Genomic DNA, 14,456 nt, shown 5'->3' on the forward strand with positions numbered 1-14,456 from the left:
ACAGAACCGGGCAGGAAACCGCGTGCTCACATGTGCCACGCAATAAAACCTACACCTTAAATCAGGGAGATGATCATTTAACTGATTGCATTAAATTTACAACAGCAACGAATGTGAATCCGACAACCACTCGTTGACCGATAGGCTGTGCAAATCCTTTAAACTTTCGGCTTTCACGCTTGCATGAGGGAATAATAGCTCGTGCAAATCCCACTAGTCCACGTGAACGTACAGAGCACTTCAGTGGGCTCATCTGAATTTACATCTAGCTTCCAGGTTTGTTGAATGGGAAGGTGCCTAACGTCTCTGTGTTCTGAACCTTCCTTCCAGTCAGTTCGTCATGCGTTTGCAGTGCATATCGGAACAAAGTCACCCAAATTGTCAATCGTCCGAATTTAAGTCATTTTTCTGTTGAGATGCTGTAGGAAGCCTAGTAGGATAACTGATAGCCCGAAACAACTTTGCATAATTGTGTTAGTGGAGCTACTTAGTTCAACGGACCATGGGGAAACAAAGCCAGTGAGATCAGCTGGAGACACCATGAGCGACAGTTGAAACCCCCATAAAATGAGGCTAGGTATGTTTCGTTCTGTCAGCATGATGGGTAATCCAGTAAAAATGAATGCCTTCGAGGACAGAAACTCCTACAAATACCAACAAATATAAAAACCTGATACAGTATAAACTAAAGCGGGGAAACTTCTCTAAGTTTTATAAAAAAATGAGGAGTTGAATTGGACCACTGCAACTTTGTAATCCATCAAATCATACCAAGGCAAGAAACCACAGTATTTAAATGCGACCGAATGGAATCTTGATAAGATACTCGAAAAGTAGACAGTATCACGCAATTAGGCATTTCCAACACAAGGACAAAGTTAGTTTATCCTACTGCTATTTGTAAGCGGGATTCAAACAGGGAGGTTTCAAGAGGCTGACGTTTCCCTTACTTTCATCATTCTATGAATTAAAAGTAATGTAACAAAGAGAACACATTGTCTCAGCCAGACATGGGTTTCGTAAATTTATTTTTCCGGTAATCTGGTAGCCTAAGCCTACTCAATCTCGTGTGCAACGTCTCGGTTTGTAACAGTTGGTTCTTTGAATAAGTCTCGCTGGAGTTAACAAAAGACACATTCGGCGATGCATTACCGGTTCTCTACTTTTCCCAGACACAAGTACGTTTAACTACGTAAAAGAATGGAACAAGGTACAGCTTTTCGTGAATTTTTTGAGTACCATGGTAACCATTTGCCTTTTCCAACAGTTTGTGCACAGAGAAGGTGGCAGAGGTTAAGTAGCTATTACACTAGGGTGGGTTAATACTGCACATTGATGTTCTAGGAGACTTTGCAGGGTCAGTCTAACGTCATGTATGCAACACACGACCCCAGGTTGGCCATACCATTTAAACTGTTGGCCTTTGTCCTGACAACATCCACAGCAAATACTCCTGGATTTATTCGGCTCCGCCAGACTAACTTTGACTTGCAAGTATGAGCTCCCTTGCAGCTACAAGAGAAGTCGCATTTAACGTTTTTGAAAAATACTCTGTTTGTTGATATTAGCCTGACCTAGGTTGTCGCGTAACACGCTGGAGTGCTAAAATTAGGTTCCCCTTGACGCTCCACAAATTCGTTCTGAATGTTAACCAATAGTACATATAAATGTACGTACAACTATACATGTTGGTAAAAATATGCCTGTATGCATATACGTGCATATGTATGTATGCATATATGCATACTGGCAAAACATCTCTGCAACATTCTAATCATTGACTTCGACGTGTTTGATGTCACACCACCACTACTGAAGTAACTTCGGAGGGGGCACAGCATTTCCGCATTATTAGTTTGTTTTGCGCTTGACGACTGGAATTCAGTAAAGCCAACAGCATTGTTTTACGTTGAGATCAGGTTTTCCTGATGAATACTGATTTCATATCACTGACTCGAATTCTGCTTAAGCTAGTTTTTTCCACTGGGAAATGCCAAGTCTCCACAGCGATCTTGCATCCACGCAAAAATTAATACTAGTATGAATTTTATGTTACAAAGGCAATGCCAAGCCTTTGACGCTTCTGAATCGATATGTAAGTTGGGAAAACGCAGGGGATACTTGTCATTAGGTCGTGGCGTACGCAGTGGGAGTCAGATGCACACCAGAAATCTAGGACAGCTTGTGGACATTCACTTGTCATAGTTAACAGGTGTCCATATGGTCTCGTGTGGCAGGTAAATTTTTGAAGCACAAGGGTTGTATAGAAAAGAGAACCGCGAATTTTTCAAAAGTATATCGAGGTATGTCACTCCCGTCTCTTTTTCCCGATTAGTAACCAGGGCTTCCTTCAATCACAGTTGAATTACCAGCAAGCGGAAAAATCTAATGGTTTGAACAAAAAAGGATTCCCCAAGTGCCATCACAGAAGTTGTTGATTACAAATGATAGTGTCATAGATAACCGCTTTTTCCACTCACTTACTAATCGCCCGTTTGCAGTTATCAAACTGATAAAAATACAATTAGTAGTTCCGCTAATTCAGTGTAATCTACTTTCATCAGTGCGCAGTTTTGCCAAATGACGGTAATTGTAAACAACTTTTAGAAATTGGCAACCAGTTTGAATAATTCTGTTGCCAAAACTCCAGTGCGGATTAAACCAAATCCAACTTTTCAGGGCACCATATCTCCAAATCTAAATTACTCTGGAGAGACCCACAAAGGGGTGAATTTTCAAAGAGCCTGCACAAATTTTTCAGTTATCATATAATACTGCCATCTTGGTACCAGTCTTGTGTATGTTACGTGTTTCATAAAACTGCCTTACAAACTAAGGTATACAACTGTACATTAAGACCCATTAAACGATGCACCTTTGGCGAAATCGGTGAGGTCATGTAACAAATGGACTTTCTAGATGTACTAAACTGAAAACTTTGAGTACTTCTCGACGACCCACGACCGGTTTCGCCCCTCTTGGGGTTCATCAGGTGGGCACAGCATCCTTATGATTGGTGTACTACTTCTATACATGTATCGCAATTTCCCGGACATCATATCAACTAGAAACTTAGGCAGCCTGGTGTGGCACATTCAACTGTTTGAAGACACCGTAATGGAGAGATTCAGCTGGATCTCAACTGAGTCACACATCAAAACTAATTTTTATGCAACTGAGTGTATTTCGCTGAGACAAATATCCTATAGACTTTCTATTTATGGAAGTAAGAGGTTTGAGACTGTTCTAAAAAGTTACATTTGTTGCACCTTTTCAGCTACACAACTGCAAATGATCGTGAACTTTACAAGTATTGCTCTTCTCTGTTGGACGAGTGCATGGACAACACATGGCAAAGCAAGAGCCGCTGAAACCCGATTGAAACAGAAAACGAGCAGCTAATTTTGCAAATCAGTTTGGTTTTCACCAGAGACTGAACTGAATCTCTCGTTTTTTTATAATATTCTGCAACAGAAAGTGCTGCACACAGGCCGCCTCATGTATCAGTTGTCACGTATTCGAGATATCGCAGTATATTTCCATAGAGAAAACTGCTCACAAGGTTGCTGAAAACTCGACATTTAGTTGCTCTTTTCATTGCCAGAACAATTCCTATCAAAGAATATATTTCACTCTTTGAAATTTGTCCGTCAACGGCAAAAATGTTCCTGGAGGGTAAGACATTACTGGACAACTGGAGTATTTTAAAATTTACTCTAGTTTGAAAACTAATATTTCTGTGGGCGATGGATTTGACTACATTTACATTAAGAAAACTACTCACAAGTCTACTGAGAGCTCATCAGGTAGGCGCAATCTCCGGGTTTTCGCCCACCTTATGTTTTACATGAACCCACCTTGGACAAATTACGACGAACACACTCATTTGCGAATCAATTTGATCTTCACGGGAGGCAGACTCATATAGTATGAAGTGTTGAGATGTCGCCAGGAATACCGAACAACTCAGATGGAGCAAAAATGCAACAGCGTTTAAACGAAAGGGAAGGAGAACGGATAAATCAGGTAGTGCACAAATGATTGCGTGAACGTGTCGTAGATGTTCACAGCAACCCTAGTCTTTATCTATTTCGTAATGGTTCTATTTATCACAAACAAGGGCATATTCCGTATTTATTGAGTCGGGAAAGTTCAGTTGCATTCAGGACGAATTTCGTCACGAATACGTTATTGACCTATTGTAGCGGAATTTTTTTAACAGGTTAGGGTGCGCGAGGTAATCAATCAGGGTTTGACGTCTATAGTGGGAATATATCAATGAATTCACTAAAAAAGAGTTTGGAATCATTTATTTTGAATGTGATTAAAATGGTACTTTGACAGGTATATCAGCATTCGAATGCAGATCACACATAAATGTCTGTCTCAGCCCCAATTTGTGCCAGCTGAATTGCTGTTCATGAAACCGTTAGACGTATGTGACATATTATTCACAAGGGGTTTAAATTGCTCGAATGGAATGCTCATCCTTTATCGCAACAGGACACCCTTGTTTGTGTAGTGACTGCTAGACACGGAAAACATGAATAAATTAATGAACAAAACAACGGTCTCGTTGGAATTCATACATCTCTGGTCATTGCGCGCGACGAATTTATGGGAATAACGTTTTGCTTTAAGTAGCAAGCAATATCCGAATGACCAAAATCTGTTGAACTGTACTAAAATGCACGCAAAGCTAGCGAGAAGCTGTGATTTTTTATTTGTTGGCATACGCTAGTGGTTTTACGGGACGGCGCCCGAGGACTCCTTATAAGAGGATGACCGTACAACTACAACTCTTTCCATTTAACCTGAATCAGTTGGAATTCTGACCAGTGTAACACTTCACTCGGCTAGTTCAGCATTAAATATGAAAATTTCCTGATAACGGTCCGACTAAAAACCTGTACAGAATGTCTCGTAGCAAATCCTAGCTGATTTTCTGACTTACTACAGCCAGCTCGCTCAGTAGTTTTGGGCTGATTTGATATCAGTCATGCAGGATTTTACACATCGTGTTTTTCTAATAATTTTACGATAGTACACTACGGTTCATCCATCATATATATATCATTTTATCATATGTGAAAATCGTTCGACCGCTCTGCTTTTCTCCAGCAATCGCCTACTTATTTACGCTTGATTTATTAGAAACCACCCTTTTAGTGCAGCTGAAAGACTAATCCGAGTGATCTGACTCTACCACATACTTGCAGTCTACTTTTGCTCTGACATGGCTCAAGCTAGTGGTGGTGGTTTCATGTTCGGAAATTATAAGACGGTATTAATGTATATATTTGGAACAGGTAAAGTCTGGTGCCCTGATTTATTTGTTGATCCAGTCTCTGTTCCATCACCGAATGCCGTGGGCTTGGCGAAGACATAGAGCAGCAAAATCTCCCATGAGTTTTCGTCTATTCACCAAGCCGAAAATCAGCTTTGGTTAGTGCGATTCTGTTTAAACGTGGTTCAAAACCACTGCATATTCATCCTGATTCATCAAATTTAGTATCTCAGTTCGGATCTAGGAAAATTCAGGCTCGTGCGTTAGGCTTTCCTCATTAGTCTGCACTTCAGAGCTAATAACTGGGCCCTCACATCTAGGTGAGAGCTAATCACACTGGCTCACCGCCCGTGGCCACAATGTTAAGTAATCAAAACTGTTCGAATTTCGTGAAATGCGTCTTGAAAATGTTTCTAAATAAGGATGAAACAACCGCAAAATGCTCTTCTTCTTTCCAGCATAGACTAGCCCCTCCGAAAGAACAACATCTCTCAGATGGACTGAGTAAAACTTAACGAATTGCTGGCTGACCACAAGCAGAATAACGTGTCCATAGTTTGCTCTTCGCCTGAACTGAGTAATGATTGATGTTTTATCGGTCATATTTGCCTATAGCCGGCTGAATTAAGGCAAAATCCTCTCGCCCGACCACTTTCCAGTTGTATAAAAGAATAAAAACAAGATTAATTTTTTGTTCCCGGAGGAATATACCACTTAAATGAATGTTGTAAACACCCCGACACTACTTTACCAATACTGCGCTTCTTAAATCTCATAACTACTCACGTAACCGGGTTTCGAATCGGTGACAACAGAGTAGACCCATTGGACCGTGATGAACAATATCCTACAAGTCTGAATACAAATACACATGAACTGTTTATTGAAGAGAATACAGGATAGGTAGTATTAGACGGTAAACGAAGAATTCAAAAGTCTTGCACATTAACCATGAGAATTCAAGTTCACTAAGTTATTTGCTATTATATCACATATTATATCGAAATATCTTAAGCTAAGGTTCTCTTCAGGACTTCTTTATAAACGTACTTGCAGTCCAGATTTTCTACCGCTGCAAGCTTGCAAAAATATCCAAAGCAACCCGTTGTGAACTTTGAGCTGCTGTCACGATTAAAAGTTGATTTTCAGTCTATTAATTCAACAATATTGATTGTCATTTAATGTCGTTCAATTTGGGTCTAGAACATTATCCCGCCAAGGATATTTGATTGGTTTTGCGTTAAAAAATACACCGAAATATCTGGAGCTTTGGTTCTCTATTGGTTGCATATCAGCCGTCATTTTGCTCTTTCTGCCAAACTTGGCAGTTTGCATGTAAACGCCATGTCACTGCGAAGTGATAATGTACCAACAGCTGGTGGCGAAATGTCCGCAGACAATCTTATGAGCCCGTTGAAAAGCCACCCACGCTGCAGCCAACTGATTTTGCTGTCTGCACCCGAATCATGTCAAAAAGAAATCAAGAATAATTACGGATGCTGTGTTGCACAGTTGAATTGACATTACTGATCTCAAGTTATTCAGTCAAAGAATGAATTTAAGTAGTGAAGGTGTTCTGAAACATCTAACGCATAGTATGACGAATGATGCGCTTTACATAAGTTGTGATATTTTCCGACAAAATTTCGGTGACTAGGGTTAAATGCCCCATTTTTTCGAACGTTTATGACCTTACTTTTTGTAACGTTCACTTGAAATGTCGCCAAAAATGACCTACTTTGTACGTTCAAAACATTGTTTCATTTATGCAACCAAAGAGCCCCAGGAAACGTACGAACATTGTGTTACTGCTAGACAACCTCATAGTTATTTTTGAACAGCGTGATTTTGTAGTAAGTTAAATAGGCTGCTTTTGTGAGGTGACTTGCTCTATGCAGCGTAGCTGAACTCAGTGCAGAGGTTTTCATGCCAACAGAACGTTCGCTATCCAGCTCGGCGGAGATGACGCCAGTTTATGGTTTGACCCGTTTAACATTGTGCATTCTCTGCAACCTCTGAGATAAGTGATCATTTACAGTCGTTTTTACGCTGGTTCCTAGGGCTGAGAATTGTCTGTAGGCTTTTAACTCGACTATTTATTCCGAAAAACGGTGGTATGCTCATTATTGCTTTGCAAATTAAACCAATGGTTGATGCACAGAAGCAGCTCATGTGGTAGTTTACTCCATATTTCTCCGGTTTCCGGCGGTTTAAGCAGAACAAGTCTTCCAGTTTAGAAACATTAAGATCCTGCTTACACAACAGCATTCAAACTGACTCTCTGAAACCAACTATGAATTGCAGTTGAACCCTAGCAGCCAGCACAAAAAATTATTTTTGGTCGACAAAACAGGCCGGAGGGCGCGGCGAATTGGCATTTGCACCTGCTCCTCACTTCCTTCCATCTCACCGTTTATCTAGTGGTGAAGGTTACAGTCTGAGATGTATAGTATTAATTAAGATAGACAGTTTAGTTGTATGAATCATTTTTGCGCTAACGGAGAAGCCCAAATGTAATTATCAGGATGAACGTCTCCAGGGTGGGGGCATTTTCCTATACGAACAAATCAAGTCGACTCCGAATCTAGTCAGGTGTTGTCGGGTAAAGATGACCGGTTGAGGCAATGACCATGAGCTAACAAGTTCATTCAGTAGCGTTTCCACGAAATGAATGCTTTTGGCTGTCCTGTGCATTTCTCAAAATTGCACATTTGTTGCACATACGTAGGTTGCTATGATAAACATTGGGCGACCCGTGTACTACAACTTTTAACCATTGAAGTTGTACCCAAGTAACTGCTCCCGGTTTCTGTTTTGACAGACAAAAAAACATATCTCATTAAAAATGTTTCTTCTAACAGAGGAAGCATGTTTAACACCGGTAGTGAAAACATATTGAATATTCAACTTAGAAACATGGGAGTGCGTCCTTGTTGTATTATTCTTCATCGCGTGATGCTTGGATTCATCACTCTCATATCCTTCCAAATGATGGCAACAAAACTACATCACCATGAAATTAACATGCAGTAATTCCCCAGTAGTCCATCTGGAATGTTTTTTTTTCACAACAGATTTTGCAACCGCGAAACAGAATGATGTTTATCTCTGTGTGCCGCTGAACAAATTGAGAAGAATTGCGAAAGCCAGTGAGCATGTTTTGGTTCCAAGATATTGAGATAAATCTGTTTACCTATGTGTTTGTCTACAATACCACCATTCCAAACAATCAGGTCTGGCGTTACTCCTTAATAAGAAGGTGTCTTGACAAGATTACTGATCGCGCAGCAAGAAAATGTGTAACGATTTTTTGGGGGATGGTCAGATATGCTTGCAAAAGTTTATTGTACTGTTGTAGCCACTCATTCGTTCATGTCAAACGTAAATAAACCGCTACTGGGGACGCATGAAAAGCTGTAGGGGTCTGAGTGATTTGGAAAAAAATTGTATATATATAACCAGAACGAGAACTTCAAATTTTCTTTGCGGGCATGGACCCTGGGATTGGAAACATCATGTGTAGAATCGGACAGTGGAATGTACACGCGCCGATTTAATTTCGGTTCACAAATCGCAACGCCCATATTCTTACCCTGCGCAAGTCGTGGCACTGATGCTCTCCCACTAAAATCGTATGGTACAATTTGCATTGATACTGAATTTTTTACAGTATTAATGCCGATGAAATATAACATCGCTTGCCTATACGCTTGTTCCTAAGTGAACTGCACATGAGTGGATAGATTTATGCTGTATTTATCAAGCATTTCAGATAGCTGGGTTACTATGTAGCGTTAACTTTAAAGGACTTATCAAAATTTAGAACCTGCAGAAGGCTATACGTCAAACGTTTTAGAGAAAGTGTAGGACGCAATATGAACCAATCAAGTAGTTATTATTCAAGAACGGATTAGCAAATTAACAAAAAGGAGGACAATTTTTATCTTGATCGTCGCTAGTTAGAATGAAAATGGATTGTATTTAAAGCCCCGTCATTTGTAGATTACTTCGCTACTCAGTGAAGTTGTTTTTAAAACCCATCAATTTAGGGGAATCTTCTTGCCGCTAGCTTTCTCTTATCATTTATTTTGACAATGCAGTCAAAATTCTTTCTATGGTAGTAGTCAGCTATCGTAGTGTTATGAAGCAAAATTAGTTCCGTGGCTTTGTCAGGACCTATTTTATTTGGTGTTAGTGCCGCAAGTTTCAGTCCTACATTTTTGAATCTACGGCTAGTTTCGCCAATCTATCGATACGGGTCCCCAATTCCCAGTTTCATTGTTTGTTTTACCTGTGCGCCAATTCCATCTCACAACTGCCCAGTACTATCAGGCTGTAACTGACTCGAAGGGAAATTGTCATCATTCCGCCTTAGCAAACACAAATAAGTTTTGGATGCTCGTTTTGTTGATGAGTTCCTATGTGCTTTGAAAATGTACAGCAAAGTAACGACGAAAAGTAGTATTTTATCGGAAACGTAATCTTTGGAAAAAATTAGTCGGGGCATACTCACGGACTATAATTTAAGATGGCTATTATTAACCTTCCCGAACGAACATTCAAGGTTAATTCCTATTGTGAGAAGAGTGACCAAACTCACTAAGGAGCATCACTCTGGGTTTCACTGCAAACCTAACGAGCTACCCTACAGATTCAAGCGCTTATCCAAAGTGATCTCTCTACGCTTTCTGGTACTAATAAGTGGTTACAAACTAGTAGACCTACCACATCTGAGAGGCCGTATTATCGATGACATGCCGATTGCATTTGGTGTCAAAAAACCCGATGTCACACTCTGTCATGGTGTCTGCATGGAAGACTACCAGTCTTTCAATGAAGGCCAGGATTCTGAAGCTGATTAGAAAAAGAATTGAGTTGGTTAATTGTAGTAACGTTTAAAAACAAAATGCCTGAAGTTTGTTCATGAATATTGAAAATTTTACAAATTTAAGAGCCACCCTTAATTTTTACAACTCAAATAACAGCAGTTTAGTTGTTTTAGATTAGAGTAACTTGTGAAGCCTGCTCATATTACTGATAAAATTACTCAGACTTTGTATTGACAGAGGTTCTATAGCCAGACAGGCTATCAAGACCAGAGGCTGAATATGAGGCCCCCGGGATCACAATTGGGGTCAATAGCCTCGTCGTCGAACTGGATACCGGAAGGTTGGTGCAACTCCAACGACAGGATCCGGTGTTACAAAAGGTTGCAGCCGCCTTGTTGCAAGGAGAGAGGATTGAGGACGGAGAGGGAAGAAAGGAATTGGATACGTTCCAGAGTCACTTTGATCGGCTGAGTCTGAGTGAAGCATGCATAATTTCTTGGAACACCATCGATTCGGATGTTGTGTTGCCCCTGATACCTCGCGTCTTGAGACGGAAGCTTATTGTCGAATGCCATGAGATTGCACATACAGGGTGCACCAAGACGTACGGCATACTTCGGCACGGGGCCTACTGGCCCGGGATGCGAAGTGAGGTGATGGATTATGTGATGTCCTGCAAGCGGTGCCAACTGATGACAGGGAACACAACAGGGACAACCCATCCCATGGAACCCATTTATGTCTCAAAAATCGGATTGTGGTCCGTTGACGTCATGGGTTCATTTCTGATGACAACCAGTGGGAATCAATACATCGTGTTAGTGACAGAACACCTGTCGCGGTGGTTTGAGGAGGCAGCCGAGCCTACTCAACGGGCGACGACGATCAGCTGGGTGGCAATGCATCACATCATAGCCAACCGTGGGGTGTTAAAAGTGATCCTAACCGATAAGGGGCCTTGCTTCGAGAGCGAAGAGCTTAGGAGTTGCCTGCAGAAGCTGGGTATCAAACTGCAAAGGACGGCATCATACCACCCGCAAACAAAGGCCTAACCGAAATATCAAGGAGTGGCTGGCGGCCAAAGGAGTTGACTGAAAAGTAAACTTGGTATTGCTAGCTCATCGTGTTTCCATACAGACAACCACGGGTAAGTCCCCGTTTATGCGGATGTAAGATCGACATCCGCAATTTCCTTGTGATCAGGAAATTGGATTGTGGCTGGCAACACGCTTGTCTCCAGAGGAGCTAGAGGAAGGACGAAAGAGAGCCCGAGAAAACTTGACTGCCGTTCAGTGAAATACTAGGCAGAAAACGGCAAGTGGAAATGCTCGACCATTGCCCATAGGCACTACCATAGAAAGAATTTTGACTGCAATGTCAAAATAAATGATGAGAGAAAGCTAGCGGCAAGAAGATTCCCCTAAATTGATGGGTTTTAAAAACAACTTCACTGAGTAGCGAAGTAATCTACAAATGACGGGGCTTTAAATACAATCCATTTTCATTCTAACTAGCGACGATCAAGACAAAAATTGTCCTCCTTTTTGTTAATTTGCTAATCCGTTCTTGAATAATAACTACCTGATTGGTTCATCAGAATACTGGAAGGAGTTAACTGGGGTCGCGGAATCAGTTAGTCAGTGGCAAGAGGCGTTTGTCGTTACCGACCGCCGCCGACGTCTATACAATTCAAGATGGTCAAGGATCGGAAAAAGTAAACGGGACGCAACTTCGTTAGTGGCATAATGCACCCAAAGAGCGGCCGATCAGATCCGCTGCCAAAGCTGACCTAACGGAGGTAAATCAAAATAGTTAGTATGCGAACGACCTTTAAAGGAAGAAGTGTTGCGGTGATACTACTGATGGGATTGGCATGTGAGTAGCGTTTTCTCGTATATCCGCTTTGCGTCGCTTGAAAAGTGGGATCTATTAAGGCATTCTGGACTCGCTCTGTAGCATTTGCTTGAAACTGAGCAACAGTCAACGAATGTCCAGGAAAGTTTAGGAAGACGCGTTCAAGGGGAAGATGGATATTCCGTTTTTGTAAACAAGATGCATATGGAAGTTTTGCTTCCCTGTTCACTGGTCTGTAACTGTTCAGTTGGCATTTTATAAAAAATGACTCCGCAGCGAAGGCCTTATTTTTACTGCTAGTGCTTAAATATTATGAAATCATACTTGAAGCGACGGAATCAATATCACGTATTACAAAATATCAATGGGGTAAATCTTGCACGTTTATGCTGTAGAGATTGTTGCTCGTTCAAACAGCTGAATGCTTAATTTGGTACTCTGCAGTTCGCTTAGTGAGGCACTGATTTGTTCAACCGGGCAAACCCAAATGACACCGACGAGGCATTGCTGACCCTAAATTGCTTTTTATTCAAATTAGAATTAAAGGGCATTATGAAAAATTAGCTGCATTCAGGATACAGGCATCCAGCTTCGATCAGCTTACTAAGAGCAGCTTGATTGAAAGTAACTACAAGCTAATGTAGTTGGGTGAAATTCTAAAGAACACAATTTTAACCTATATTTGCCGATCCCAATTCTAGTGTGCTTTCAGGAGATTCCCGTGAATTGAGACAAGTCTAGGTGCGTAAAAATTGTGGCCAGGTACGGTTTTAAGCATTGTGTACCAAACAAAGCCCAAAATAAGAGCGGAAAGTTGGGCAAATCGAACTGGAGTCACCCTCCGTTAAATCATTATTGAAGTGTGTAGGGTAAATCAAAGATAAATCAAAGGTGCGGCTCAAGAGTAACCGGAAATTATTAGTTTCCAGCTACTCTTGGTATGTCACACAAGACACACTGACGGTGGACATGAAACACGTGTTGTTACAGGTTACTGTCGTCACGAGCTAACTGGAATAAAATTATGGCGTATTTCGGCGCCAGACTAAAGCCACACTAAAGCACATAATTTTAGACGAAACAAAGACAGTACGAGGAATACCAATTTACTGTTCATACTCACTTCATGGTCACTAGATCATCAAGTTTGCTTCAAAAGTACCGTTCTCAATTGATGGAATTGACGGAATAGCTTCAGATTCGAAAGGACCATATAAATGCATATNATATACATATATATAATATGTTCCTAGTATCACATACATATTGACGTTAGTTTTCTGTACCTATGGGTGTGGAGTTGTAGTTACACTAAAAACCATTTTGCCGGTTACAGAGATTGGCGATGTTGCGGAATATGGGTAGCTTGGGAGCGTTGCTTGAATTTTGGTCCGTTACTCGAGGTTCGTAGTTGGATTGCATGAGTTTCATCACTAATCGAGATGACATCGTCAGTGCGGGGTCCCACTCAACTATGAATCATGTCCATACAACTTACAACCTACACACTGTTGATCAAGAGCCATTTCACGGGTATCTCATATCGGATGAATATTCAATATTTAATTTTATTCTATAAAGGTCTGATTATAACTCATCAAATGAGCACTGGCAAAAATCCGGGGAAAATATTCCTGAAACGCATGCAATTATGACGTACTACACTGAGATCAGACTTATTCAAACCAATGACTAGAGAACTCAGTAATTGGTTGGTCGTTTGATATTGTGCACAAATTTCTCTCTCGCTCTGCTGAGATCAGATTCAAACCAATGACTAGAGAACTCAGTAATTGGTTGGTCGTTTGATATTGTGCACAAATTTCTCTCTCGCTCTGCCACACACACTAGTTTGAACATTATATCCAAAAACAAACACAGTGCACAATTTAACAAGATGATGCTCGGAACGTGAGTTTGCATTACAGACGCCAGACCATGTAGAAACAACATTCAATATCTTGTTAGGTAGACCTGAGGTAGGAAGTTGGTACTGCGTGAAAATAACAGGCTTCCCGGCCAAATTGTGAGAACGTAATAAGGCAAAAAAGCTATACAGTAGAAAGATCGGGTATTTCGTTCCTTATCTGACGTGGCCAACCGAGTGGTTCCGCGGGTTATACCCGTAACATGGACACACAAATTGCTCAGTATGTTTCATCCAAAAAAATGCAGCGATATTCTTTTAGAGCATGTTTACTGGGTGTGTTTAGTTTGATAAAATGTGTAACTACAACAAAAACTGGTTTTAACTGCGAATGAACCTACTCGCAAGGTCCCTGTAAAGCCATTTTCTTCTGTTCATCATTCTGGAAGATAGGATTCACTGCTGTGAATTTTGCTCGGTTTGTAGTGTTGTAAACTCAGGTCACCATGGAACGCAAGTGTGAAGAAAGGTGTATTAGATTTCCGGCTTTTCTAATACATCGGATAAAGGGTAGTATTAATTACTAATTTTTTCACCATGTGCGTAAATAAATAAATAA

The 14,456-nt window shown here is 40.8% G+C and overlaps 1 protein-coding gene across 1 annotated transcript in view; it reads left to right on the forward strand.

Annotated features, from left to right (window-relative positions):
* Positions 1-13,315: 13,315 nt before the first annotated feature.
* Positions 13,316-14,456, forward strand: part of T265_15619 (hypothetical protein) — a gene marked incomplete at both ends in the record, with an annotated part of 9,870 nt that continues 8,729 nt past the window's right edge. The window contains one exon of the mRNA XM_009178775.1: positions 13,316-13,373. Coding sequence (XP_009177039.1) covers positions 13,316-13,373 — 58 coding nt within the window. The remainder of the gene's footprint in view (positions 13,374-14,456) is intronic.

The sequence above is a fragment of the Opisthorchis viverrini genome (genome assembly GCF_000715545.1).
Source record: "Opisthorchis viverrini unplaced genomic scaffold opera_v5_655, whole genome shotgun sequence".
Classification (NCBI taxonomy): domain Eukaryota; kingdom Metazoa; phylum Platyhelminthes; class Trematoda; order Opisthorchiida; family Opisthorchiidae; genus Opisthorchis; species Opisthorchis viverrini.